Here is a 24,724-nt window from a genome sequence, read left to right as displayed (position 1 = left end):
TGTCTACAACTACTTGAAGGGAGGTTGTAGCCAGGTGGGGGTTGGTCTCTTCTGCCAGGCAACCAGCAACAGAACAAGGGGACACAGTCTCAAGTTGTGCTGGGGGAAGTCTAGGCTGGATGTTAGGAGGAAGTTGTTGGCAGAGAGAGTGATTGGCATTGGAATGGGCTGCCCAGGGAGGTGGTGGAGTCATCATCCCTGGAGGTGTTGAAGAAAAGCCTGGCTGAGGCACTTAGTGCCATGGTCTGGTTGAGTGGCTATGGCTGGGTGCTAGGTTAGACTGGATGATCTTGGAGGTCTCTTCCAACCTGGTTGATTCTATGAAAAAGAAAACCAAACCTCTATGAAAAAAGTAGTTAGCTGTAAGCTGCCTTTGACACAGATCTCATCTCTTCAGGGGAACTGTTATCTAAATATCCCTTAGTTATCATGTGAGCATAAAGTACCAGGAAATGACGTTTATTCTGTTGGAAAATAGGCCAGCTGTGCTTGTTTTGGCTCCCCCCTGTTGTTTTCCATGTGGAAAATGTTGAGGCTGAAGTGCTGTGCCTGCCACCTATTGAAAACGTTACATGGCTAGGATGGGGCTCACCATCAAGCTAGCGTGAACGAAGCTCTCGTCAGCAAAGCCGTTCATCTTAACTCCCCGTTTGCATTCCAGCACTGCCTCGGAAGGGCATATGTAATCATGATTTGTGACCTTAGAGATGTGACTGCTTTCTTGTGTTTCCACTCAAGGTGGTGAGGTTGAGAAAACTGGCTCAGCAGATTGCAAACTGCAAACAGTGCATCGAGCGCTCCACATCCCTCATCTCTCAGGCTGAACAGTCGCTGAAGGAGAACGACCACGCTCGCTTCCTGCAGACTGCTAAGAATATCACTGAAAGGTACAGTAGCCTTTCCTCTTGCAAAACCTCGAGTTAACACAAGTGGGTTGCCACATTTGTTACTGTATTGCCTTGTCCCACCAAAGATGTGGTCAAAGGAGGCAGAGGGTTAATTGACATATTCCTCCAAAGCACTACTTTGTGCTGTATCAGAGTGGTAAAGATCTTACTGCAGTGCTAAAAAAGGTACCTCTTCGAAAATAGGAGCAGTAGAAAGAAAGGGTGCAAAGTAAGAGTTAGAACAGTAATAGCATGCACAAATGGGAGAGGCAGCTCAGATGGCAGGCAGGCACCTGGTGCTAAACAAAGGGGTCTGGACGCTGAAATTCCTCCTGCATGAAGTATTCTGAGATCAAGAAGGAAATCAGGCAATGAGTGCATTCCTTAGAAGACAATTGTAACTATCTCATTTTTCACAAAGTAAGAAACAGCAAAGGAATGAAATATGTAACTTTGGGAACCTGCAACGTGCATCTCTGAGGTACTTGTTCAAAGAGTTGGAGATTCAACAGCTTGGGCAAAGCAGTGATCTGTCGAGACTTAGACCCTGGTTTTGATTCTGCCAGCAAGCTACGTTGTGACATCGCAGGAGAAGCTTATAGTAAAACTACCACATGAATATCATGAGTAAAAAGCTGAAGGTGAAGATCTGCCCTCTTTCTGTATTCAGTGGAACAAGCACTAGGGCAGAAACCTGTGGAGACAAAAAGCTTAACTGACTAATAGAGCATTCAGAGAAACTCCACTTGTCATTATGAATAGTAGAGCATTCAGAGAAACTCCACCTGTCATTATGAATAGTTGTGTCATAAATGCAGTCACAGGAGAGATGCTCAGAACAGCAGTGAGACTGGCTGACCTATGTGCCAAATCAAACCTGGTTCTTGGCTACCATAGGTTGCTGTCTGTAATAAGGTGCCTGTGAACACTCTGAGAATCAGAGAATTATTTTAAGTAGTGAATAAAACCAAGGGGAAAAAAAAACCATCAAGTGCTTCCAGACAAATTGCAAGTAGAAAAAGAGACTATATCTGATTAATAAATTATTTCCCACCAGTAACTCTGTGGGTTCTCATGTGGTGAGCAATACTTTGTTTATTTCTAGACTACTCATGTAACAGTCTCACCAGGGCTCTCAGCTCCAGCTGCTAAAACAGTCTCCTGAAATTATGCTCATTGTATTTCTTTGTGCACATATTTCAAAGTAATTGCAATATAATATTCTCTGTTGTAAGCACAACAGGTAACTATGTAGAGCAGAGACATTACTCGTGCTACAATGATTTAGATCATACAGTTTTTACAATGGGTGAAATGCATTTGTTCTAGAAAACCCTTTCCAACTGAGTGCAGTATGAGACAGAGCAGATAGAAGTACAGGAGGAAATGGCCCAGTCCTGTTCAACATCTTTACTAATGATCTGGATGAGGGGATTGAGTCCAGCATCAGTAAGTTTGCAGATGACACCAAGCTAGGAGCAGGTGTTGACCTGTTGGAAGGTAGGAGAGCCCTGCAGAGGGACCTAGACAGGCTGGATGGGTGGGCAGAGGCCAATGGGATGAGATTGAACAAGGCCAAGTGCAGGGTTCTGCACTTTGGCCACAACAACCCCAAGCAGTGCTACAGGCTGGGGACAGCCTCTCCTCATAGGGTCTGTGTTCCAGGCCCCTCACCAGCTTTGTTGCCCTTCTCTGGGCATGTTCCAGAACCTCAACATTTCTCTTGAACTCAGGAGCCCAGAACTGGACACAGCACTCAAGGTGTGGCCTGCCCAGTGCTGAGTACAGGGAAAGAATAACCTCCTCATCCTACTGGCCACACTGTTCCTGATCCAGGCCGGGATGCCATTGGCTCTCTTGGCTACCTGGGCACACTGCTGCCTCATCTTCAGCTACTATCTACCAGTACCCCCAGGTCCCTTTCCTCCTGTCCTAGCTTGGTGTCATCTGCAGACTTACTGATGCTGGACTCAATCCCCTCATTCAGATCATCAATAAAGATGTTGAACAGGACTGAGCCCAGCACTGATCGTTGAGGGTCACCACTAGTGACAGCTGCCAACTGGATGTGGCACCATTCACCACCACTCTCTGGGCTCAGCCATCCAGCCAGTTCCTGACCCAGCACAGAGTGAATCTGTCCAAGCCACGAGCTGTCAGCTTGTCTAGGAGCTTGTTGTGGCAGACGGTGTCAAAGGCTTTGCTGGAGTCATGAAGGCTGACATGAATATCTGATACACACTGTATGCATTAGCTGGAAGTTTACCTCCAAACTGAAATTATTAGCAAATTTCTATTGTGTAATACAAGGTTTAATAATCTCTTTGCTTAAATGGATGGAACTTTTTGTATACACTGGTCTCAGGCTATCCAGAAAGGTGTGCTTTGAGATGCCAGGCTGAAAAATCCACCCTGGTGGCAGTATTCTTGTGAAGGCTCATCTCTGTATATTAGTACAGCTGAACAGCACAAAAACCCCAGAAGTGTAGCTTCTAAAATGAGGTAGGCAAGGAAGCGTTTCCGCTTTGGAGGAAATGTAAGTGTGCACACATGCTTTGCAGAGAAAAACCTTTCAAAATAAACTCTGCTGACATCTATTTGTTTTATCTGCACACATCCCCCACCCCCAGAGCTTTTTGAAGTTAGCAACAGCATGCTGCACTGAACAGCTAAGGAGGTGTGAGGATCTGCAAGCAAGCCCTTGGGACAGCAGTGCCAAGGAATGCCTGGAGCAAGAAATGCTTGGGAAAACAAGGGTTGGGGGAGATGCAACATCTGTCACCATTGCTTAAAATACACATGAATATGGTGCTGTGTGCTGCTTAGATTCACTGGGTGATCAGAAAGAACAATCCAAAGTGTATTACTGCTTAACCAGTTGTGATGGTTTGGGTGTTCCCTGCCCCCACCCCCCCACACACTTTAGAAATCACCCAGACTAGACTCAGCCAGCTCTGGAAATATGAATGAAGCTTATATTTACAGCTAGCACAATACACAAGCAGATATTTACAGTAGATACAGTTATAGACAGAAATAGACAAGGTAAAAGGTAATACAGAAACACAACTCCCCTCCCAGAAACCTGAGTCCCCAGGAGGGGCTCTCAACCACCCCTGCACCTTCCCCCTGCCCCTCTCAACCTTACCCCAGTCCCAAGGATGAATGGAGGTTTGGCCAAAAGGTTAAGAAGCAAAGTGGGTTAGGCCAAACAGAAGGTGAGTGGAGGGTGTGTTAGAGAGATGCAGCTCAGTCAGCAGCCCAAGGCAGAGTGAGACAAAATTGTAAGAGTGTTATCAGATGTTTTCCTTTCTTCTTCAGCAAGACTCTTGAGGGGAGTAGACATCACCCTTGTTTTCCTTTCACAGCCTATGATCTAGTTCTTCTCACCAAAACATTCTAGCTTGCTTCAAACTAGCACACTGATATCTAGCATTGCATGTAAGGCAAAAAAGAAGTAGTAAAAGATTTTTACTGGAGACTTGACTTACAAAACCAAAAGGAGCAGAAGTGCCTAACCTAAACCATGTCATGAAAATACACATAAAAGGTTTTGTCCAGCTTCTTGAGAAGTGATAATGATCATAATGATCAGGTTCTACCTTGGATGTGAAAGTTGCTGTCTTGCATGTTAAAAGATTTTTGCTTTTAATTTTAGGGTTTCCATGGCAACTGCATCCTCCCAGGTTCTAATTCCTGAAATTAATCTCAACGATACTTTTGATACTTTCGCACTGGATTTTACCAGGGAGAAGAAACTGTTGGAATGTCTTGATTACCTTACAGGTAATTTTTTTCTCACGGTGCTACTGTTATGTGTTCCTCATAAAAGAGAGAAAATATGTCCTTCATTCCTCTCTGTGGTCAGTTAACTCTGGCTGGCTTCCAAGTCCCCACCAAGCCACTCTCTTGCTCCATCTCCTTATCAAGGCAAGGGGAGAAAACAAGATGAAAAGCTCAGGGATTGAGATAAGGGACAAGGAATGGTGCTGGAACATGTCTAGAGAAGGGCAACAAAGCTGGTGAGGGGCCTGGAGCACAAATCCTATGAGGAGAGGTTGAGGGAGCTGGGACTGTTTAGCCTGGAGAAGAGGAGGCTCAGGGGTGATCTTATTACTGTCTACAACTACCTGAAGGGGCATTGTAGCCAGGTGGGGTTGGTCTCTTCTCCCAGGTAACCAGCAATAGAACAAGGGGACACAGTCTCAAGTTGTGCCAGGGTAGGTATAGGCTGGATATTAGGAAGAAGTTCTTCCCAGAGAGAGTGATTTCCCATTGGAATGAGCTGCCCAGGGAGGTGGTGGAGGCACCGTCCCTGGAGGTGTTCAAGAAAAGCCTGGATGAGGCACTTAGTGCCATGGTCTAGTTGACTGGCTAGGGCTGGGTGATAGGTTGGCCTGGATGATCTTGGAGGTCTCTTCCAACCTGGTTGATTCTATGATTCTATAAACAAGACAGACTCAGCTCTGGGAAGATTAATGTAATTGATTGTCAATCAATTGCAAGAGTAGGATATGGAGCATTAAAACCAAAACTAAAGCCACTTTCCCCCCACCCCATCCTTCATCTCAGGCTCAGCTTCAGGCCTAACTCTTCCATTTCCTCCCCATGAATGGCAAAATGGGACAAGGAACAGGAGTTGCTCCTTCCTTCTCACACTCTTTCCCTACTCAGGCATGGGCTTCCTCCTGCAGGATGCAGTTCTTTAGGAATTTTTCCAGACCTGTTCCAGCTTGGCTCCTTTTCATGAGGTACAGTCCTTCAGGAGTGGAACACTCCACTGTGAGACCCCATGGGCCATGGAAGCCACCAGAAAACTTCCTAATTGATAAGATTAGGAAGTGTGGGTTAGAATGAGTGGGCAACTGTCAGGTGGATTGAGAGCTGGCTGAATGATAGAGCACAGAAGGTTGTGAGCAGGGTCTAGTTTGAGGTGTGTTGCTAGTGGATCACTGCTGGGTGATCTACTGGGAGGGGTCAGTACTGGGTCCAGGTCTTTTCAATATCTTCCTCAACCACCTGGATGAAGGGGCAGAGTGTACCCTGAGCAAGTATGCTGATGATGCAGAGCTGGGAGGAGTGGCTGACACTCCAGGAGGCTGTGTTGCTGTCCAGTGAGATCTAGACAAGCTGGAGAACTGGGCAGAGGGGAACCTCATGAAGTTCAAAAGGGGCAAGTGCAGAGTGCTGCACTTGAGGACAAATAACCCCATGCACCAGTACAGATTAGGAGTTTATCTGCTAGGAGGAAAACAGATGATCTTTCAAGGTAAAGCAGATACCTTTCAAGGTCTGGCCTAGATGATCTTTTGAAGTCCCTTCCAGCCTCTAATATTCTGTGAAAGCAGCCCTGTGGAGAGTTCCTGGTGGATAGGAAGTTTACCACAAGCCAGCAATGTGCCCTTGCAGATTCTGAGGTGCACTAAGAAGAGTGTGGCCAGTAGGTCAAGGGAGGTTCTCCTCAGCCTCTACTCTGTCCGGTTCTGGGTGCCCCAGTTCAAGATTGGCAGGGAACTACAATCTCAGTAGTTTCCTGAGGAAGTGAGAGCAACTGTTCTGAGAACAACCGAGGATCTACTGAGTCCAGCAGAGGGCCATGAGGATGATTAAGGGTTTGGAGCATCTCTCTTGCAGGGAAAGGCTGCAATACCTGGGACTCTTTAGTGTGGCAAAAAGGTACGCTCAGAGAGCATCTTATCAGTGCATATAAATACCCAAAGTGTAGAGGTCACTAGGATGGGGCTGGGCTCTTCTCAGTGGTGGCTGGTGAAAAAACAAAGGGCAGTGGCCACAAGCCAGAATATGGGAGGTTTCAGTTAAATATAAGGAAATATTTCTTTACTTTGAGAGTGTTGGAGCCCTAGAACAGGCTGCCCAGAGAAGTTTTAGAGTGTCCTTCTCTGGAGACTTTCAAAACCTGGATGCATCCCTGTGCAACTTGACCTGTATGAACCTGCTTTAGCAGAGGTGTTGGATTAGACAACCTCCAGATGTCCCTTCCAGCCTCTGTCATTCTGTGATTCTGTGATCCCCACTTGCTCTAGCATGGATCCTCCATGGGCTGCAGTGTGAGTATTTGTTCCACTGTAGTCTTCCATGGGCTGCAGAGGGGGACAACCATCTCGACAGGCTGCAGGTGAATATCTCCTCCTGAGCCTAGAGTGCCTCCTCCTCCTTCTTCACTGATCCTGATGTCTGCAGGGCTGTTTCACATTTTCTCTCCCAGCTGCTGCACACAATTTTTACTTTCCTTAAATACTTTATCACAGGTGCACAACCAGCAACCCATGCTCCACCCATGGTCTGCAGCAGGTCTCTCTTAGGACTGGCTGTGTTCAACATGGTCTCCTGGTCTTCTGTCACAGAATTCACCCCTGCAGCCCAGCCACTACCAAAACTGTTTCATGAACCTAATACACTCCCCCTCTTACCTCTGAACATATCACCCTCAGCAGCTCCCAAATGTTCCAGAAAGCACTAGGTACTACAGAGCACAACTGGGATGCATTTCCTACTTCCTCTTCCTTCTTCCTCCCAGCCAGAGTGTGGGCAAGTGCAAGTGAGAAATGATTGATAGCCACTATTGCAGAGTGAAAAGAAAGAATAGCTGGAGCTCAGCTGGCAGCAGCCAAAGGAGGGAAAGCAGAGATCAAATCCCATTTCCTAGGGGACAGATGCTTCATGTGTTACCCTTTCCCTTGGGACTTCCTCCTCACTGTGGCAGATTGGAGCCTGGCAGATTTCTCCTGTGCAACTGGAAGCTGTTTAAGCAATCAGCATTAAGAGTTCAGGGCTGAAAGATGTGTTTTTATACCAGTGACACTGTGCATTTCCCACATCACACAGCTGGAGGAGTGTCTGGGACTGGAGAGTGTGCAGTGTGCCCTGTGCCAGTATGTGAGATGGGTTCTCTTCAGAGCAGAGCCCCAGCTCACTTAACTGAGAGCTTTGGCCGGAAGGAGCCTGCAGAATTAGTCCTTTACTGAAGGCCTGAGTAATGTGCAATCTCAGGCTATGTCATGACTCACAAAGAGAAACAAATTACTGTAATTTAGGGTGTTTTGATTTCAATGCCAGAATTAGAACAATTCATTCCAGTTCAATTGAAAACAGAAGAGACACAGGGTAGGTTTTCATTCTGCAGAGTCTTTAACCAGCTGCTGTTCACAGAGAGAGTTTGCAGTGAAGTGCACAAAATGCTGTTAGAAAAGCACTTGAAAACCACTTCCTGGGCCTGCTCTCAGAAGATGCACCTGTGCTGTTTGAGAAGAATGTGAGTGTGTGGAGTCTTCTTACAGCAGCCATGGAACTTTTCCATGCAGGGGGCTGGATTCTGACTTTTCTTCAGAAGAGCTGAGAGAGTTGGTGTTATTCAGCCTGCAAAAGATGAGGCTCTGAGAAGACCTTATTGTGCAATTTCAGTGCTTAAAAAGGAGACTTGTAAAAAAGATGAGGACAGACTTTTTATCAGGGCTTGGTGTGATTGAGCAGTGGATAATGATTTTTAAATAAAGAAATGTAGATCCAGACTGGATATAAGGAAGACATTTTGTATCATAAGGGTGCTGAAACACTGGAACTAGTTTCCCAGGGAGCTTGTAGGTGCCCCATCCCTGAAAATGTGCTAAGTCAAGCTGGATGCTGAAACACTGGAACTAGTTTCCCAGGGAGCTTGTAGATGCCCCATCCCTGAAAATGTGCTAAGTCAAGCTGGATGCTGAAACACTGGAACTAGTTTCCCAGGGAGCTTGTAGGTGCCCCATCCCTGAAAATGGTCTAAGTCAAGCTGGATGGGGCTCTGAGCAACCTGATCTAGTTGAAGATGTCCTTGCTCACTGTAGGAGGTGTTGGAATAGGTAACTTTTAACAGTCCATTCCAATCCATGTGTGCAAATACCTGAGGGGCAAGTGTCACAGAATCACAGAGTGTCAGGGGTTTGAAGTGACCTCAAAAGATCATCCAGTCCAACGCTCCTGCCAGAGCAGTGGAGGGGGCTAATCTCTTTTCGCTGGTCAGCAGCACTAAGACAAGGAGCAATGGCTACAAACTGGAACGTAGAAGGTTTCACTTCAGTATGAGAAGAAACTTCTTTCCAGTGAGGGTGACAGAGCACTGGAACAGGCTGCCCAGAGAGGTTGTGGAATCTCCTTCTCTGGAGACTTTCCAAACCCACCTGAACGCATTCCTGTGTAAACTACCTTAGGGGATCCTGCCTTGGCAAGGGGGTTGGACTCAATGATTTCTGGAGGTCCCTTCCAACCTCTAAGGTTCTGTGATTCAATCCAAATAGTCTGTGATTTTTATGAATAAGTGAATTAATACTGGGAAAAGCAAAGCTGTCTGCATGCAAAAGGCAGCACCACTCTTGATTTACAGTTGTAAGGTCTTGTCATACCTGGAAAAGAGGTGTTATCTGAAAGGAATGTCTGTATCCCTGTATTACTGGTGAGTACAGTCAGTGTTTAGCACATGCTCTAGTAAAAATTACACAATAATAATCTGGTGAGAGTGATTTTAACATTTTATACAGCACCAGCAGCAATGTTATGGTGTCTCCTCTTCCCAAAATATGCTGGAATTTTGATACCATGTTGAGTACTCACCCCAAAAATTGCAAAAGCTAAGGAAATGAAAGAAATTATTAAGAAATAAATGAACTGATTTGCCCTAACCTAGCAGACTACTTGTAAAATAATAAACCTCAGCTTCCTTTATAGCTGAAGAGGAATAACTATCTCATATTAAAGTATATATATCAGGCCAAACAACTCTATTCTGGAAGTGCTTATTTCTCCTGACTGGGTCCAAAGGGAGGAAAGGATAGAAAGACTCATTCAAACACAGATATTTATGGTTTGGATCTTTGGATTCACGTAAGATGATTTCTGTCTAGCATTCTGTTCCTGCTCTCTCTAAGTCTTTCCACCTTTATATATCATCTCTTAGTAATGGTACTCTAATTCCTCTGCACTGCAGAAAATGAAGGTGGAATCTGTACCAAAATGAACGATGTACTTATTACAAAAATGCTTTCTGTGGTCCATCATGCTGGCTGTGTCATTTGCACAGGTCATTCTCTGCCTCCTTCCAACTTCATCTGCAGCCTTGAAAAATTACTCACAGTGCAGTCCGAGGGAACTTTCAAACTTATAAAGCAGTTTAGCTGATTGGTTTTTTTTTTTTCTTTTAATCCTCCATTTTTACTCTTGCCCTTGATGCCCACTGAAAAATGATTTTATCTGGTTCTGCCTTTGCACCATTTTTCTTCATGTGAATAAATGGCATATGGCCACAGTGGAAAATTCCAATACATGTGTCCAAATTATCTGAGCATAAAATACAACTTATGCAGGCAAAAACATTTATGTTAATATATGTTATGTGTATATGTATAGTCCCAAAACTCAAATGCACGTGATTATTATCTATTGCTGCTCAGAAACTCTAGAGGAAGATTTGTTTTATCCCTTTCAGATTGGCAAACAGAATCTTCATAGGTATTAAACTGCAAACTGTAGGACAGAGTGAATTGGGCTTTGCTTTTATCATGTTTCACAGTTAAGTTAAATGAAGACCATTTGTAGGTCTTCGTGTTACATCTGTGTTGTGAAGTGAAGAAGCCTGTCTCGTGTCTGTCATCTATACTGCTTCTGAACAAAATGTCAAAGCCTGATTTCCAGCTTCATTCTCCCTGCTGTCAGTTGTCTTCAAAGCAACTGATTTTTACTGTCTTCTGGAGATTTTCTTCTCCTGTGGTTCTTCTCAGTGTACTGCTTGTCAGATCTTCATCCTCTCTCCCTCCTGCTCCAGTTTTTATGTGGAATATTGGCTTTTGCATCTTCCCTTCTTCCTAAGCTATTTTTCACAGATGTAAATCTAACTGCTTTGTGCTTATCATTTACGCAGCTGTCTGTCCAAAGTTTCTGCTATCCAAACGAAAATCTTTCATATCTGTCTGAAAGTTGCCAGCCAGGCACTGAGATGTCAAGCTCAGTGTATTAAAACCATACCCTTATATATTCCTCTGACTGTTCTATTCTCTGTACAAAGCCTTGATGTCTTTTGAAAGCTTTCTTATCTTGCCAGTTGCTCAAGCTCTTCATCTGGAACTTATCTTTTCCTGAACGTGTCTCTAGCTAGATCCAAGCAGTGCATATGACTTGCAAACTCTCTGCACAGCATTACCAGTAGAAGGACTTTTTTTTATCCACTGTGAACCAAAAATACTTGTTCTGCATCTTGCTACTTCAAAACCAATTGCAGGAACATCTAGTCTTTGACCTTACCATTTGACCTGCTTCAGAAATGCCATCTGAAACTGTGGTGAGTTTTCTTCTTCCATCACTTTAGCTATGACTTGACAAAGAAATATGTCTTGCCTAGCAGATGCCAACTATATTTTTCAGAGAAAATCAGCTTCATTCTGGAAACCCTTTACAAGGTGTGAAGGGTCTCATGCTTTGTGCATGATCTCTTCTGATTCTGTTGGTTTTGAACAGTTCTGGTTGACCCAGATACTATGTCTAGAAGGTTGTATAACTGATCTGTTGAGGCCAACTCTTGTATGACATGTTACTGGTGTATCAAATTTTGATGAACATCCAATGTAAGTGTGCCTTTCAAATTCCTGCATGCTGGTGCAGTTTGGTGTCATGATACACCCTAGTATCAGTAACAAACAACTGAGAGAGGTTCAGAGCAGTATCCTCAACTCCCTCATGTTCACACTAGCAGTATGCAGTACCATTAAGTCATGGAGATGCCTTAGATCGTTTCTCACTCAGTATCCAAATCACTAAGAAACCCTTACAAAGTCAATCATGTCATAACTAGAGGGAGGTGGAGACCAAGAGAACAGAAGAAAGTTGAGTTGATTCTAGTTTCTGTGACTTTGTGCAGAGAGGCTTGAGATATAGTCTCAATATTGGTTCTAGTTGCTGTGACTGCAGAGAGGCTTGAGATATAGTCTCAGTATTGGTTCTAGTTGCTGTGACTGTGCAGAGAGGCTTGAGATACAGTCTCAATAGTGGTTCTAGTTGCTGTGACTGTGCAGAGAGGCTTGAGATACAGTCTCAATAGTGGTTCTAGTTGCTGTGTCTGCAGAGAGGATTGAGATACAGTCTCAATATTGGTTCTAGTTGCTGTGACTGTGCAGAGAGGCTTGAGATATAGTCTCAATATTGGTTCTAGTTGCTGTGTCTGTAGAGAGGATTGAGATACAGTCTCAATATTGGTTCTAGTTGCTGTGACTGCAGAGAGGCTTGAGATACAGTCTCAATATTGGTTCTAGTTGCTGTGACTGCAGAGAGGATTGAGATATAGTCTCAATAGTCACCCAGGAGCCACTGCATTCTTGTTGGGATTCACCAATAAGAGATGGTGGTTTCCCTGAACTGTCTCAGCTGTATGGACCGTGTAAGTGCTTTCAGCTTGCTTCAGAGCCAAATGCAGATAATGTTGAAAAAAGGTGACTTAGGCTTAGCCTGGTTGAAAGGGAGTAGGTGTGCTCACAATGTCATTTACTTTTGGGAGCAAATTTAAGACACTGCTTGTCTAACAGTTACTGCCTTTCAGGCACTTCAGATGTAGTTCCTGACCTTTTAAATGTGTTCTTGGTTTTGAGTTCAAGTCATACAAATTAACACAAGTTGCCTTCAGCAATTAGTCTCTACCCTGCAGATTCATGAATGTAAGTGGATGAAAGTCAGTGACTCAAGCAGTTATCACTCTCACATCTTTGCCCTGGTCCTCTGTGGAGATTGGCTTATTGTGGAGAGCTGCACCATAGGATGCAATTCCTTAGATACTGCAGCTTTCATTGTGCCTTGCTAAGTTTCCTGGCACCGATTCCAGGTCCCTTCACTTCTCAAGGCTGTAAATTTGGAGCTTTCAGGAGCTGCTTTACATTTTTGACTCTCAGGTAACAGTTCATGAAGGCTGCTAATAACTGACATTATTAACATCACTTGTCAAACCTGAGTCCTGTTTGATTGTGAGTCAGGGCTCTGTCCTCACCCTGAAATGGACTAGAAAGGCTCAATCATGGCTTCTCCACTGGGAAACTGGACTAAAAGGTGGATATGGGGCTTTGTGTCTTCCACTGCTGTGCTGGAATTATCCTGAGCTTCCCCTCTCTGAGCAATGGTGAAGCACACCCAAATTAAGACCAAGCAGGGGAAGTTGCTGGTGCAGGCTTGAGGTCACTCTGGAGTCTGTAGAGGCTTCTGTGTGGCATCTGAGCTCTGAGGCAGTGTTTGTATGTTTGATATGCAAATCACACACTATCAAATGTAATAACAAAGGTAACTGATTACAGTCAATTTCTTCTAATTGCATTACAATCTTACACTCTGCAGAGTCGAATGTGGAATGATGACTCTGATGATCTGAATTCTGCATTAGTTTGGAAGTCATAACAAAGCATTTGCATGTAGACTTCCTTGCCTGTCTGCAGGAGAAGCAAGTGTAGTTTATTTTATTCTGAGTGGCTCATGAAATGAGCGTTTGAAGAGCTGAGTTTCATGCACTCTCAAGTGGGTGTGAGTCATTCACAAGAACAAGCAAAAAAAGATGCCCTGCTTAGGTCATTCTCATTACATCAAAACCAGCCAGGTGTGTAGATAAAGAGAGAACTTGCTTGTCATTTTCAAAGTAGCTGAAGACACCGAGTTGCTATTGAAACGCAGTTTAAAGGTTATTGAACCTTCAGTAATTGTGGCTTCCCATAAATCAGTGTTTATTTTCTGTGTTGTAGTAATAACAAGTACATTTCTCAGGTAAAAGGTTTTCCTCTGTAAGGTGAAGAGGCTGCTGCAGAGGGGAAATTAACTGGTGTGAGATGGTGTTGTATTAAAAATATCTAATTTATTCATTTTAATATTCTGAACTCTCACCACCCCCAGCCACTGAATTTTAATATTAGTATTTGTTCATTAACATGGTTATGGAAGACATTCTAGGAGTAACACCAAACAGAACTGTTATTATCTAGCAAACATTTAAACAATAAGCAGAGAGAATCCCTGCGGTCAATACGTTGCTTGCCCAGTAGCTGGGCTCAAGCTCTTTCTGCTTATGGCAGAGGCAGTAGAGAATTACAGAGGCATTTAAGCAGTAGAGAATTACAGAGGCATTTAAGCATTTACTCACAGATTATTATCACCCACTCATGGGGGCTAGCCACAAGTCCAGACAGTGCTCGAATGCTTTCAGGGGACTCTTGTCTTGTTGACGCTGTGGTTGGGATCTCCTGGTTTCAGGGGAAAATGCAGACGATCTCTGACCTTATTTTCCTGGCTTCTTCTGGATGATCTGTGTATATGTCCAGGGATTCTAAGCAGGACCTTCAGGTGCAGAGGCAGATGTTGTGCAGTCTCAGCATGGTGTCACGCTGACCACAGAGGCCGATTGTGTGCATACAGTCCAGGGTCTGCTCCTGGGAACTCACAGCAGTGGAGCTTACCAGGCAGTGCCGAGGCAGCAGGTGTGCAATAGGGTACAAGGCAGCAGGTGTGCAATAGGGTGCAGGGCTGCATGGGAGACTGAGCTCTGCAGAGAAAGGCAGGCAGTACAGGCAAATAGCAGCAAGCAGGGAAGCAAAAGCAGGCTGTTCACCTGCGTATGTCCTTTTATCGATGTAAGCCGAGATTCTGTGCCCTTTGGACACAGAATAGCCAATCAGGATGGCAGTTAGCCAAACCTTGCCATGTTAGGCAGGGTTCACAGGCCTGGCTCCCCCAGATATGGGAATAGCAGGGGCCTTGCATCTGGTGGGCCACGCGCTAGACCGCCTGGACAGATGGGCAGAGTCCAATGGGATGGGGTTCAGTAGCTCCAAGTGCAGGGTGCTGCACTTTGGCTACAACAACCCCATGCAGAGATACAGGCTGGGGTCGGAGTGGCTGGAGAGCAGCCAGACAGAGAGGGATCTGGGGGTGCTGATTGATACCCACCTGAACATGAGCCAGCAGTGTGCCCAGGTGGCCAAGAGAGCCAGTGGCATCCTAGCCTGCATCAGGAATGGTGTGGTCAGCAGGAGCAGGGAGGTCATTCTGCCCCTGTACTCTGCACTGGTTAGACCACACCTTGAGTACTGTGTTCAGTTCTGGGCCCCCCAGTTTAGAAGGGACGTTGAGAAGCTTGAGCATGTCCAGAGAAGGGCGACGAGGCTGGTGAGAGGCCTTGAGCACAGCCCCACGAGGAGAGGCTGAGGGAGCTGGGATTGGTTAGCCTGGAGAAGAGGAGGCTCAGGGGAGACCTCATTGCTGTCTACAACTACCTGAGGGGTGGTTATAGCCAGGAGGAGGTTGCTCTCTTCTCTCAAGTGGCCAGCACCAGAACAAGAGGACACAGCCTCAGGCTGCGCCAGGGGAAATTTAGGCTGGAGGTGAGGAGAAAGTTCTTCCCTGAGAGAGTCATTGGACACTGGAATGGGCTGCCCGGGGAGGTGGTGGAGTCGCCGTCCCTGGAGCTGTTCAAGGCAGGATTGGACGTGGCACTTGGTGCCATGGTCTGGCCTTGAGCTCTGTGGTAAAGGGTTGGACTTGATGATCTATGAGGTCTCTTCCAACCTTGGTGATACTGTGATACTGTGCGATACTGATGTTACACAACCTGGACTTTATGGTGCCAGGTCTGTTGTGTCCCTTTACATAGGTAAACAGGTATAAGCCTATTTTGGGCCCATGGGCCCTCCATCCCTCCATGACAAAGGGTGAATGAAGAAGACTTCAGTTGAGTATTAGCATAAAAAAAACAGAGCAACTGATATATATATATATATATATATATATATATATATATATATATATATATATATTTCTTCTTTATATATATTTCTTCTTTCTCTCTCTTTTTTTTTCCCCTTTGAAGGATGGGGGAAATATTAAAATCACAGTATCATCAGGGTTGGAAGAGACCTCACAGATCATCAAGTCTAACCCTTTACCACAGAGCTCAAGGCTAGACCATGGCACCAAGTGCCACGTCCAACCATGCCTTGAAGTGCCGCAGGGACGGCGACTCAACCACATCCCTGGGCAGCCCATTCCAGTGTCCAATGACTCTCTCAGTGAAGAACTTTCTCCTCACCTCCAGCCTAAATTTTCTCCTGCATAACCCTCAGCTATATAAAAAAACAAACAACAACAAACACTCCAAGGATTGTTCCATTGGATACTATTTTGAAACAAATGTGATAGCACCGATACAGTACTGTATAGTTCTCACAACAGGTAGTTGGCCTCAGTTACACAAAACCTCAAAACTGCAGCACCAATCCCTCAAGAAGACTGCAGGTTTTGTTCTCCTTTTGTTTCTGTTTCCATCCTGGATGACTGTATGTGTTTTAGTTGAATTATTTCTCCTTTTACTAATAGCCATCTGTCCCAAGAGTTCCTCTTCAGCATTAAAACCAACACAAGAAGGAAAAAAAAGGAGGAGGGGGGGCATTGGTAAGCTTCTGTGCCACAATATTTAGAGCATTACAAATCATGGTCATATCATGAAACACATTTGAACGTTTCTTTACGCCCCTTGGTTGAAGAAGGTCGCTTGGAAATGCATCTGTGCTTTTAGTTCTTGGGAATCTAAGTCAATAAACCAGGCACATTAATATAGAAATTCTTAATGGGAAGTAAAATAGATGTTTTGTAAAAATAAGATATTACAACAGTAAAGGTGAAGTTCCTTCAGAGGGACATTTTTTAAGGCCATAAATCATAGCTAAAGGCAGTTAAAAGATGATGGTAAAAATACCATAAAAGTTGCCTTCTTTTTCCTTTACTACTGGTGTATTTGGGGTGTTTCAGCCTTAGTGCCTTCCTTCCAGCAACAGAACAAGGGGACACAGTCTCAAGTTGTGCTGAGGAAGTATAGGCTCGATGTTAGGAGGAAGTTGTTCCCAGAGAGAGTGATTGGCATTGGAATGGGCTGCCCAGGGAGGTGGTGGAGTCACCTTCCCTGGAAGTGTTCAAGCAAAGCCTGGCTGAGGCACTTAGTACCATGGTCTAGTTGATTGGATAAGGCTGGGTGCTAGGTTGGTCTGGATGATCTTGGAGGTCTCTTCCAACCTGGTTGATTCTATGATTCTATGATATAAGTAGAGATTTATGTATCAGATGCGTCCCCTAATCTCAGGTGAGAAGGGAAATACTTAACTGATTGTGTCAATAAGCCTCCTCTCTTGTGTCTCACAGCTCCCAACCCACCTACCATTCGAGAAGAACTATGTACAGCTTCTTATGACACTATTACTGTCCACTGGACATCGGATGATGAGTTCAGTGTGGTGTCTTATGAGCTGCAGTACACCATCTTCACTGGACAAGCTAATGTTGTTAGTAAGTATGAACCTTCTCTTTTCTAGTTCTGTTCCCTTAGGTTTCTCTGTAAATCAAGTGCCTTTAAATATACCTGTACATTAAAAACCAAAGGAGATCATATTTTCTAGGACAATCTACAAAAGTGTAAATCCAAACTAATCATGATTTTAAAATATATTAAAATTCAGAATCAATTCACTTCAAATTTCATGTCTTTTCTGCGAGTGCCATAGAGTGAGCACTTTCAAAGAGTAAAACTGGCACATATTACCGAAGGCATAAATATCATCTATGTTAATAGGACTTTTTTCTTGCATTCTAGATCCCTTGTCACAGATGTAGGACAAACACCTCAGTTCCATTGTCTGAGCTAGACTGTGTTGGGCTGATCATTAGCTAGAACTGCAGCCTCATTGTCATTTAGATAACCTTGACAACTACATCTTTAGCAGAAATACAGATTGAGTTCTTCCTTCTCCTTTTCATTGTCTTTAAGGCTACAAAGCACAGGTCTCAGTGAAGGCTAAGCCAGCAAACGCCAGTGGAGCAACACTAAATAGGGAAACTTTGTTCTACTTCTAATGGCCTGAACAGTAATTGCTTTATATTTGGTATTGTAGCACCCTTTTTGTTAACTACACTTTTTGTTTTGAATCCAGCTTTGCTGATGATTCCCTGTTTTGTTGTTAAATAACTGCTCTTCCAAGAGCAAAACAAAGAAACAAAAAATTGTTTGGACAGCAAATCAACACTTTGGGATTCAGTGATTGTTGACTACCAATCCAAAGAACTTCCTGTTCTTACATTTAGTGGGAATAACATTAGCTGATCTGTACCTGCTTCATGAAACAGGGTTTCTGGCATTAATCAAATCAACCAAAAGACAGAGTTTGTTTGGTCACCACCTATTCAAACTAGGAATGCATTGCCACAGAGGCTTGTTGTGTTTGGTCACCACCCATTCAAACTAGGAATGCATTGCCACAGAGGCTTGTTGTGGTTTGAGTTCAAGATATGACTGGACACATCATGCAAGAAAAATATACTGAGAACAATGAAGTGCAGCAATTTCCTCCTGGCTCAGGAAGTCCCAGAGTTAGCTCTAAGCTGCTGAGGCCTGGGAGAGAGTGGTGAGAAATGCTCTCTCTGTGCTTTCCCTGTTCCTTAACACCTTCCTACGCTCTTGCTTTTGTCTACCATCAGATATCTCAAACATACACTGAGAGTTAGGCTTAGTTCTGATCTGCTGCAGAAATGTTTTCCTTCTTACAAAACTTGTTGAGATAATTTGATGATGAGAGTCAGTACTGTTGATGTGTTCAAATGTTTTGTCAGTGGGAAAATGATACTGTCTATGCAAAGCTTCAGTACCGAGCCAAAATTGCTCCTCTTGCTGTGTGCCCCTCGTTTTCTCCATGCTTAAATGGAGTTAATTTTCCAAGCCACCTGGAAGACTACCTGAGGACTCAAGAGCTATTGTTTTAACACCATTTCTATGTAGTGTAACTGTGGTATTCGGGACTGACTGAAAAATGACTACAGAAAATGTGATGAGTGTTTTGCCAAAAACTCCATTTAGTATTTCACTGAGCAACTTAATTTTGGCTAACACACTGTAAAATTTAAGACTGCTGGAAAGACCAAGCACACACTTCTACATCTGAGCAAGCTAGGTAACAAAAAGTTCTTAGAGCAATTTCAAGCTAATCAGTGCAAGGAAGTTAAGGAGGAAAAGCTTCCCTGATTAATCATTGATATGTGGTCAGAACTTAATGACAGCAAAGTACACTGCTTGTTTCCCAGCCCATTTTTTTAGAATCATTGAGGTTGGAAAAGACCTTTTAAGATCATCAAGTTCAACTTTCTACCCAACACCTCTGTGGCCAATAGACCACGTCCTGAAGTGCCACATCTACTAATTTTTTTAATAGCTTCAAGGGATGGTGACTCCACCACCTGCCTGGGCAGCCTGTTCCAATGCCTCACCTCTTGTTCAGTAAAAAAATTCTTCCTAATATCCAACATAAAGCACACTCGATGCAACTTGAGGCCATGCTGGGCTTTATGCTTTACACAAGTCCATCATTGTCATTTCCACACCTTCATGATACAGGGTTTCACTGTTTGCTTACTAGGCAAATATGTAAGGACCTGGAATGAGCTGCTCAGAGAGGTGGCTGGGTCACCAACCTTGGATATGTTTAAGAGTCATTTGGATGTGGTACTTCAGGGTATGGTTTAAGGTAAATCTTGTAGAGTAGGATTATAGGTTGGACTTGGTGATGCCGAGGGTCTTTTCCAACCCAGCTGTTTCTGTGACTCGATATATATGTTTAATGTAGAGTTGAACATTTTCAATAGAGATGTTGCCACCAAATCTAACTGCTACAGACTTGCCCAGGTTTCTACCACAGGAGATTTTCCACAGTTCACTCCAGCTTCCACTGATACTGGAGATTTGTCAACTAATGTCCTAATTTTCACTCAGAACACTGCTTGGATATTGTCTTGGGGTTTTGTTTTGTTTTGTTTTTCTACTGAAGTGAGTTACTTTATGCTTGCAGCTACACTGATTACCTCGTGTTGGATCAATAAACTGATGTAAAGGGAAAATAAATGAATCAGTCAAATTAAAATCTATGAAATAGATTGACTGGCTAGGGCTGGGTGCTAGGTTGGCCTGGATGATCTTGGAGGTCTCTTCCAACCTGGTTGATTCTATGGTTCTATGGTTCTGAACTTTGGTGGATTATATTATTCACCCTGCAGAAGGTTTCAGTATCTCAACTTTTATATACGACTTTCAAAGACTGTCCTTAAATATCAGAGTGTACCTTAGTAGTGTGGTTGGATACAGGGTGAGCTATTTTTACTGTAAGAGACTTCAGCAGGCACTGTGCTGGAGCCTTCCTATTTCGATGAACAGAAGCGAGCTGTTTGGGGATGTTTTTTTAATCCTGTTCTAATGGAATAGGTTCTGAATGATCACAAAATTCTTTCTATGTATGGCATTTGCACACTCTTGCACAGAATTCTTTGTTCCATTCCTTTCTCTCCCGTATCCCAAGAAGTTCCCGTTGGCATTGTGCGTTGTGTAGCAGATAATGTAAAGAGCTTCACAGATTGTCTTCAGATCTGTGGTTTTGTAGCTCTGAATTACTCCGGAGGGAGAACCTAGAGTACTGCATTAAGCTAACAAGCTTTTTTCCCCCTGAGACAATAGGAATCACTTTGCATACATACCCACCTACCGTGCTAATGGAAGCTTGTGATTTTGGAATCCCTTTCTTAAAACCACCTAGCCAGACTGACTGCACTTTCCACTGCTTAGTACATTTCCCCCACCAGAGGCATATATCACTCAGAGATTGCTAAGAATTCACTACCGAAACCAAGCAATGCTATGTTTTTCCTAGGGTATTTTCAATCCAACATAATCAACTATATTCTTTTTTATTAACTGAAAAATTGGAGGGCTAACATTTGATGGAAGAGATCCAAACAGAGTATTTCATCTTGAATCCTATTTCATACAGGAAAGATTATTTCCAAATGTGGCCAAAATGCTTGGCTCTGAAATGCTTGGCAGCCTTGTCCTATGCCTAAGAGCAATACAGACTTTCAACTGAGCAGCGTTTTACTAAGGCAGTTGTTCTCAGACTGCTCTCAGTTATACCATTCGCACATTTGCATTTCTGAGAGGCACCTAATCACCTGCAATCTGAATATCGTAAAGGGCTTTTAAAAGACTTTGTCACTAGCTAGCTAGGATGCATCACAATTTCATTATCTCCTTTTCAGCAATTCTTTAAGTGTTCATTGAGTGTGCATTTTTTTTTTACCGTGGTGGATTTGCTTCGGTGTGCCTCGGGAAGGGTAAAATTTAAGCATCTCTCTTTTTATTAGCTGTGATACAAGAAGTCTTTATGAGAAATGCATCTGTGTCTTCAAGACAAAAAGAAGTAACGATTCTCTCTTTCCTAGTAACGATTCTCTCTTTCCTAGTAACGATTCTCTCTTTCCTAGTAACGATTCTCTCTTTCCCAGTAACGATTCTCTCTTTCCCAGTAACGATTCTCTCTTTCCCAGTAACGATTCTCTCTTTCCTAGTAACGATTCTCTCTTTCCCAGTAACGATTCTCTCTTTCCTAGTAACGATTCTCTCTTTCCCAGTAACGATTCTCTCTTTCCTAGTAACGATTCTCTCTTTCCTAGTAACGATTCTCTCTTTCCCAGTAACGATTCTCTCTTTCCCAGTAACGATTCTCTCTTTCCTAGTAACGATTCTCTCTTTCCCAGTAACGATTCTCTCTTTCCTAGTAACGATTCTCTCTTTCCCAGTAACGATTCTCTCTTTCCCAGTAACGATTCTCTCTTTCCTAGTAACGATTTTAGTGCCATGGTCTAGTTGACTGGATAGGGCTGGGTGCTAGGTTGGACTGGATGATCTTGGAGGTCTCTTCCAACCTGGTTGATTCTATGATTCTATGATTCTCTCTTTCCTAGTAAATGGAATTGAGGTTAGTTAGTTGCATCAGCTAAGTACTAAAGAGCCTAACCCTGTAGTGTTAGAGCCTTTTAAGTGTTACATGGTTACACTTTCTCTGATACAGGATAAAATTTCCTTGAAGGATCTAAGACGATTTGGAGCCCAAGCTTCCCTGAAAAGCAGTGCATTTGTGCTTCTTCAAATTATTTTTGAACCTTCTAGCTTTTGTCTATTTCCAGAGCTTTTAATTTATTGAAACCAGATCCCTTACAGCGCTCAGGTTGCAGCTGAGAATTTTAGCAAGTGTATTCTGTTTCAAATGCAAACTTCAGACAAAACCCAAGAACATTTCTGCCTCTTAGGAAAAAAAAAAAGTCTGAAAAGGTTCTGTTTCTTTAAAAAACTGCCATGTGGTTTGCAGAAATCCTGCATGTATTATTTTCTTTCACGTGGGAATGCAGAGTGGGGGGTGGAGAGATATCTGTTACTTTCACCTACTGTATTTATCCTTCCCCATTTGAATTGCTAATCGTTTATTTAAATAAAGCATTTAAAAATAATTAAAATACTCCAGAGATGAAATAACCTTCCCATGACTTTTAGGCTCCTTTTCCAGTTTTCAAGAAGATGCATTTTATTCAAAGCTATTTGTCAGTGCAAATTTTAAGAGGATTTACACACCCTGGGATTTTTTTTCCCCTATCTGCTTTTTAAACTGTGTCACCAGCCAGCTCCAGGAAGTTTGCTTTAAAAATGATTGCCTCTAGACTCTGAGAAAGTTGTTTTGAAAACTCACACATCCAGTTCTGACATCACTGAGCTCACTGCACCGTTCCAGGATGTAATTTACATTCTCGACATTTTTGGAGGCTACAGTTTTAAACTGCATTGTTATACCACATGCATAAGAGCCCTGTGTTTTTGAAACGAGAAACCTGAATCTAGCCTGGATTAGGAGTGGGTACAATAGGAGACCTTTAGCTCCTGCTGCTGCACCAGTGAGGAGATGTGTGTTTTTCCACTTAACCTGCTGCCACTGGTAGGGAAGCAAAAGGGCAAACAGTACTCTCAGATGCCTGCATTACCAGGCTGATTGCTCCTTTCCCTGAACTTTTGTAGTCATCTTCTTTTATATTCAGAGAATAAAGCCTGTCCTGACAGGGCATGACTGGAGACAAATTCTTTTGATGTAGTGACAAAATATTCTCTCATACCTAAAAGCTCAGTTTGGTTGCCACTAGTTACTACTGTCTATATTCAAGGATTTTGGACTTGTAGTTTGACACCATCAAAAGTTCATTCCCAAGATTTTCTAATCAAAGTTCAGTTCAAAGTTTAGTTAGTTAGTTCAGTTTAAACTTATGAAATAGCTCACAGTCAGGAAGCACCTGAAGGGAGGTTGTAGCCAGGTGGGGGTTGGTCTTTTCTCCCAGACAACCAGCAACAGAACGAGGGGGGACAGTCTCAAGTATAGGCTGGATGTCAGGAGGAAGTTGTTGGCAGAGAGAGTGATTGGCATTGGAATGGGCTGCCCAGGGAGGTGGTGGAGTCACCATCCCTGGAGGTCTTCAAGAGAAGCCTGGATGAGGCACTTGGTGCCATGATCTAGTTGACTGGCTAGGGCTGGGTGCTTGGTTGGCCTGGATGATCTTGGAGGTCTCTTCCAACCTGGTTGAGTCTATGATTCACATGGACACATCCTTGAGTCTCCTAGTGCTTAGGCATGAGGTACGCCTGTTGGGACAGCAAAGGTTGTCAAAGTAACCAAGTCAGTCACTGCACATCCAACATTTGCTAACCAGCGTTTGTCTGGTATGCCTCAGGCTGGAAGAACAAAGAAAAGAAGCCCAAAGTATCTTATGTCATCAAAGAGTCTTCTCTTAGGAGACGAGTCAGGTCAAATGGAGTATTCCCAGCTCTCTCTATAGACTATGCAGACAGCTTAGGGCAGGCTCAGGACCTCTGCTCTTTGTTTAGAACCACAGAACCACAGAATCAACCAGGTTGGAAAAGACCTCCAAGATCAGCCAGTCCAACCTATCACCCAGCCCTATCCAATCTTCCTACCCTATTTTCCTCATCTCCAGTCTCAATCTGTCAAGATCAGATGGGATGAATATACACTTGCCTGCCAGTGTTTTGACATCAACTCCAGCAGAAGCAGCCAAGATGTAGCAATAGCTAAAATTATTGTAGCTGAGGCTTCTATACACAGAAATGTACATTAATCATTAACTGTATTATTTACTATTATAATAATTTGCCCTGTGTGAGTATTTACAGGTTCATGAGTATTGAGTATGTGTAAAACCACATACATGGAAGGAGAGGATAGACTGGAGAGGAGACTCATAACAATGCAACTGTACCTCTAGAGTCCTTCATATACTTATTTAGATACATTTGATACTTGATTAAGGAGCAGTCCACCTGTGTAGAACATCATAATGCAAACCTGGAAAATGTACCCTTCAGAGACTCCTAGTGACTAATACAAATCTGTTTTCAAGGTGATTTAGCAAAACTCTGGGCATTTCTGTGACTTTGTCAGGTTTATATATGGCCTATGTATACCATGGAGCATTGCTTTGAAAGCATGGCTGTGGAAGGAACACTGCCTGGATCCATCCCAATTACTCTCATATATTATTTGATATGCAGAGGCATCTGAGCTGAGGATTCCTTGGTCATCCTGGACTGCCCTTAAATCCAGTGCTTCATTTTTGTTTATGTTATCATTTATTTTGCAGTAATGCAAAATCAATGTGGTAGTTGAGCCACAGAACAAAGTCTGCCTTGAATACATGTGGCAATTCTTTATGGAGCAAAGAGGATTCCTTTAAGCAGTCAGTGAAGTATTTTACACCAGGAAACCGCTGCTTTTCTTTCCTTCTTCATCTTAGGAAATCTATTCACCTGAAAAAATAAATGCTGCTCGTATGTACAGTTCAGTGAAACAAGACATGGACTAACTTTGGTATAAAGCAGTTTACAGCAAATGACAGGCACAGCTGGGATTTTTATA

The 24,724-nt window shown here is 43.4% G+C and overlaps 1 protein-coding gene across 5 annotated transcripts in view; it reads left to right on the top strand.

Moving 5' to 3' along the window:
• MID1 (midline 1) overlaps positions 1–24,724 on the top strand; it is a 321,043-nt gene that overhangs the window by 284,151 nt on the left and 12,168 nt on the right. For all 5 annotated transcript variants that reach the window (XM_064143057.1, XM_064143056.1, XM_064143060.1 and 2 more), the window contains 3 exons: positions 739–887; positions 4,546–4,673; positions 17,085–17,228. In XM_064143057.1, coding sequence (XP_063999127.1) covers positions 739–887; positions 4,546–4,673; positions 17,085–17,228 — 421 coding nt within the window. The remainder of the gene's footprint in view (positions 1–738; positions 888–4,545; positions 4,674–17,084; positions 17,229–24,724) is intronic.

This window comes from Pogoniulus pusillus, chromosome 5 (assembly GCF_015220805.1).
Source record: "Pogoniulus pusillus isolate bPogPus1 chromosome 5, bPogPus1.pri, whole genome shotgun sequence".
Classification (NCBI taxonomy): domain Eukaryota; kingdom Metazoa; phylum Chordata; class Aves; order Piciformes; family Lybiidae; genus Pogoniulus; species Pogoniulus pusillus.
Note: the sequence above shows the minus strand (reverse complement) of the source record. Positions and strands in the feature narration are given on the sequence as shown.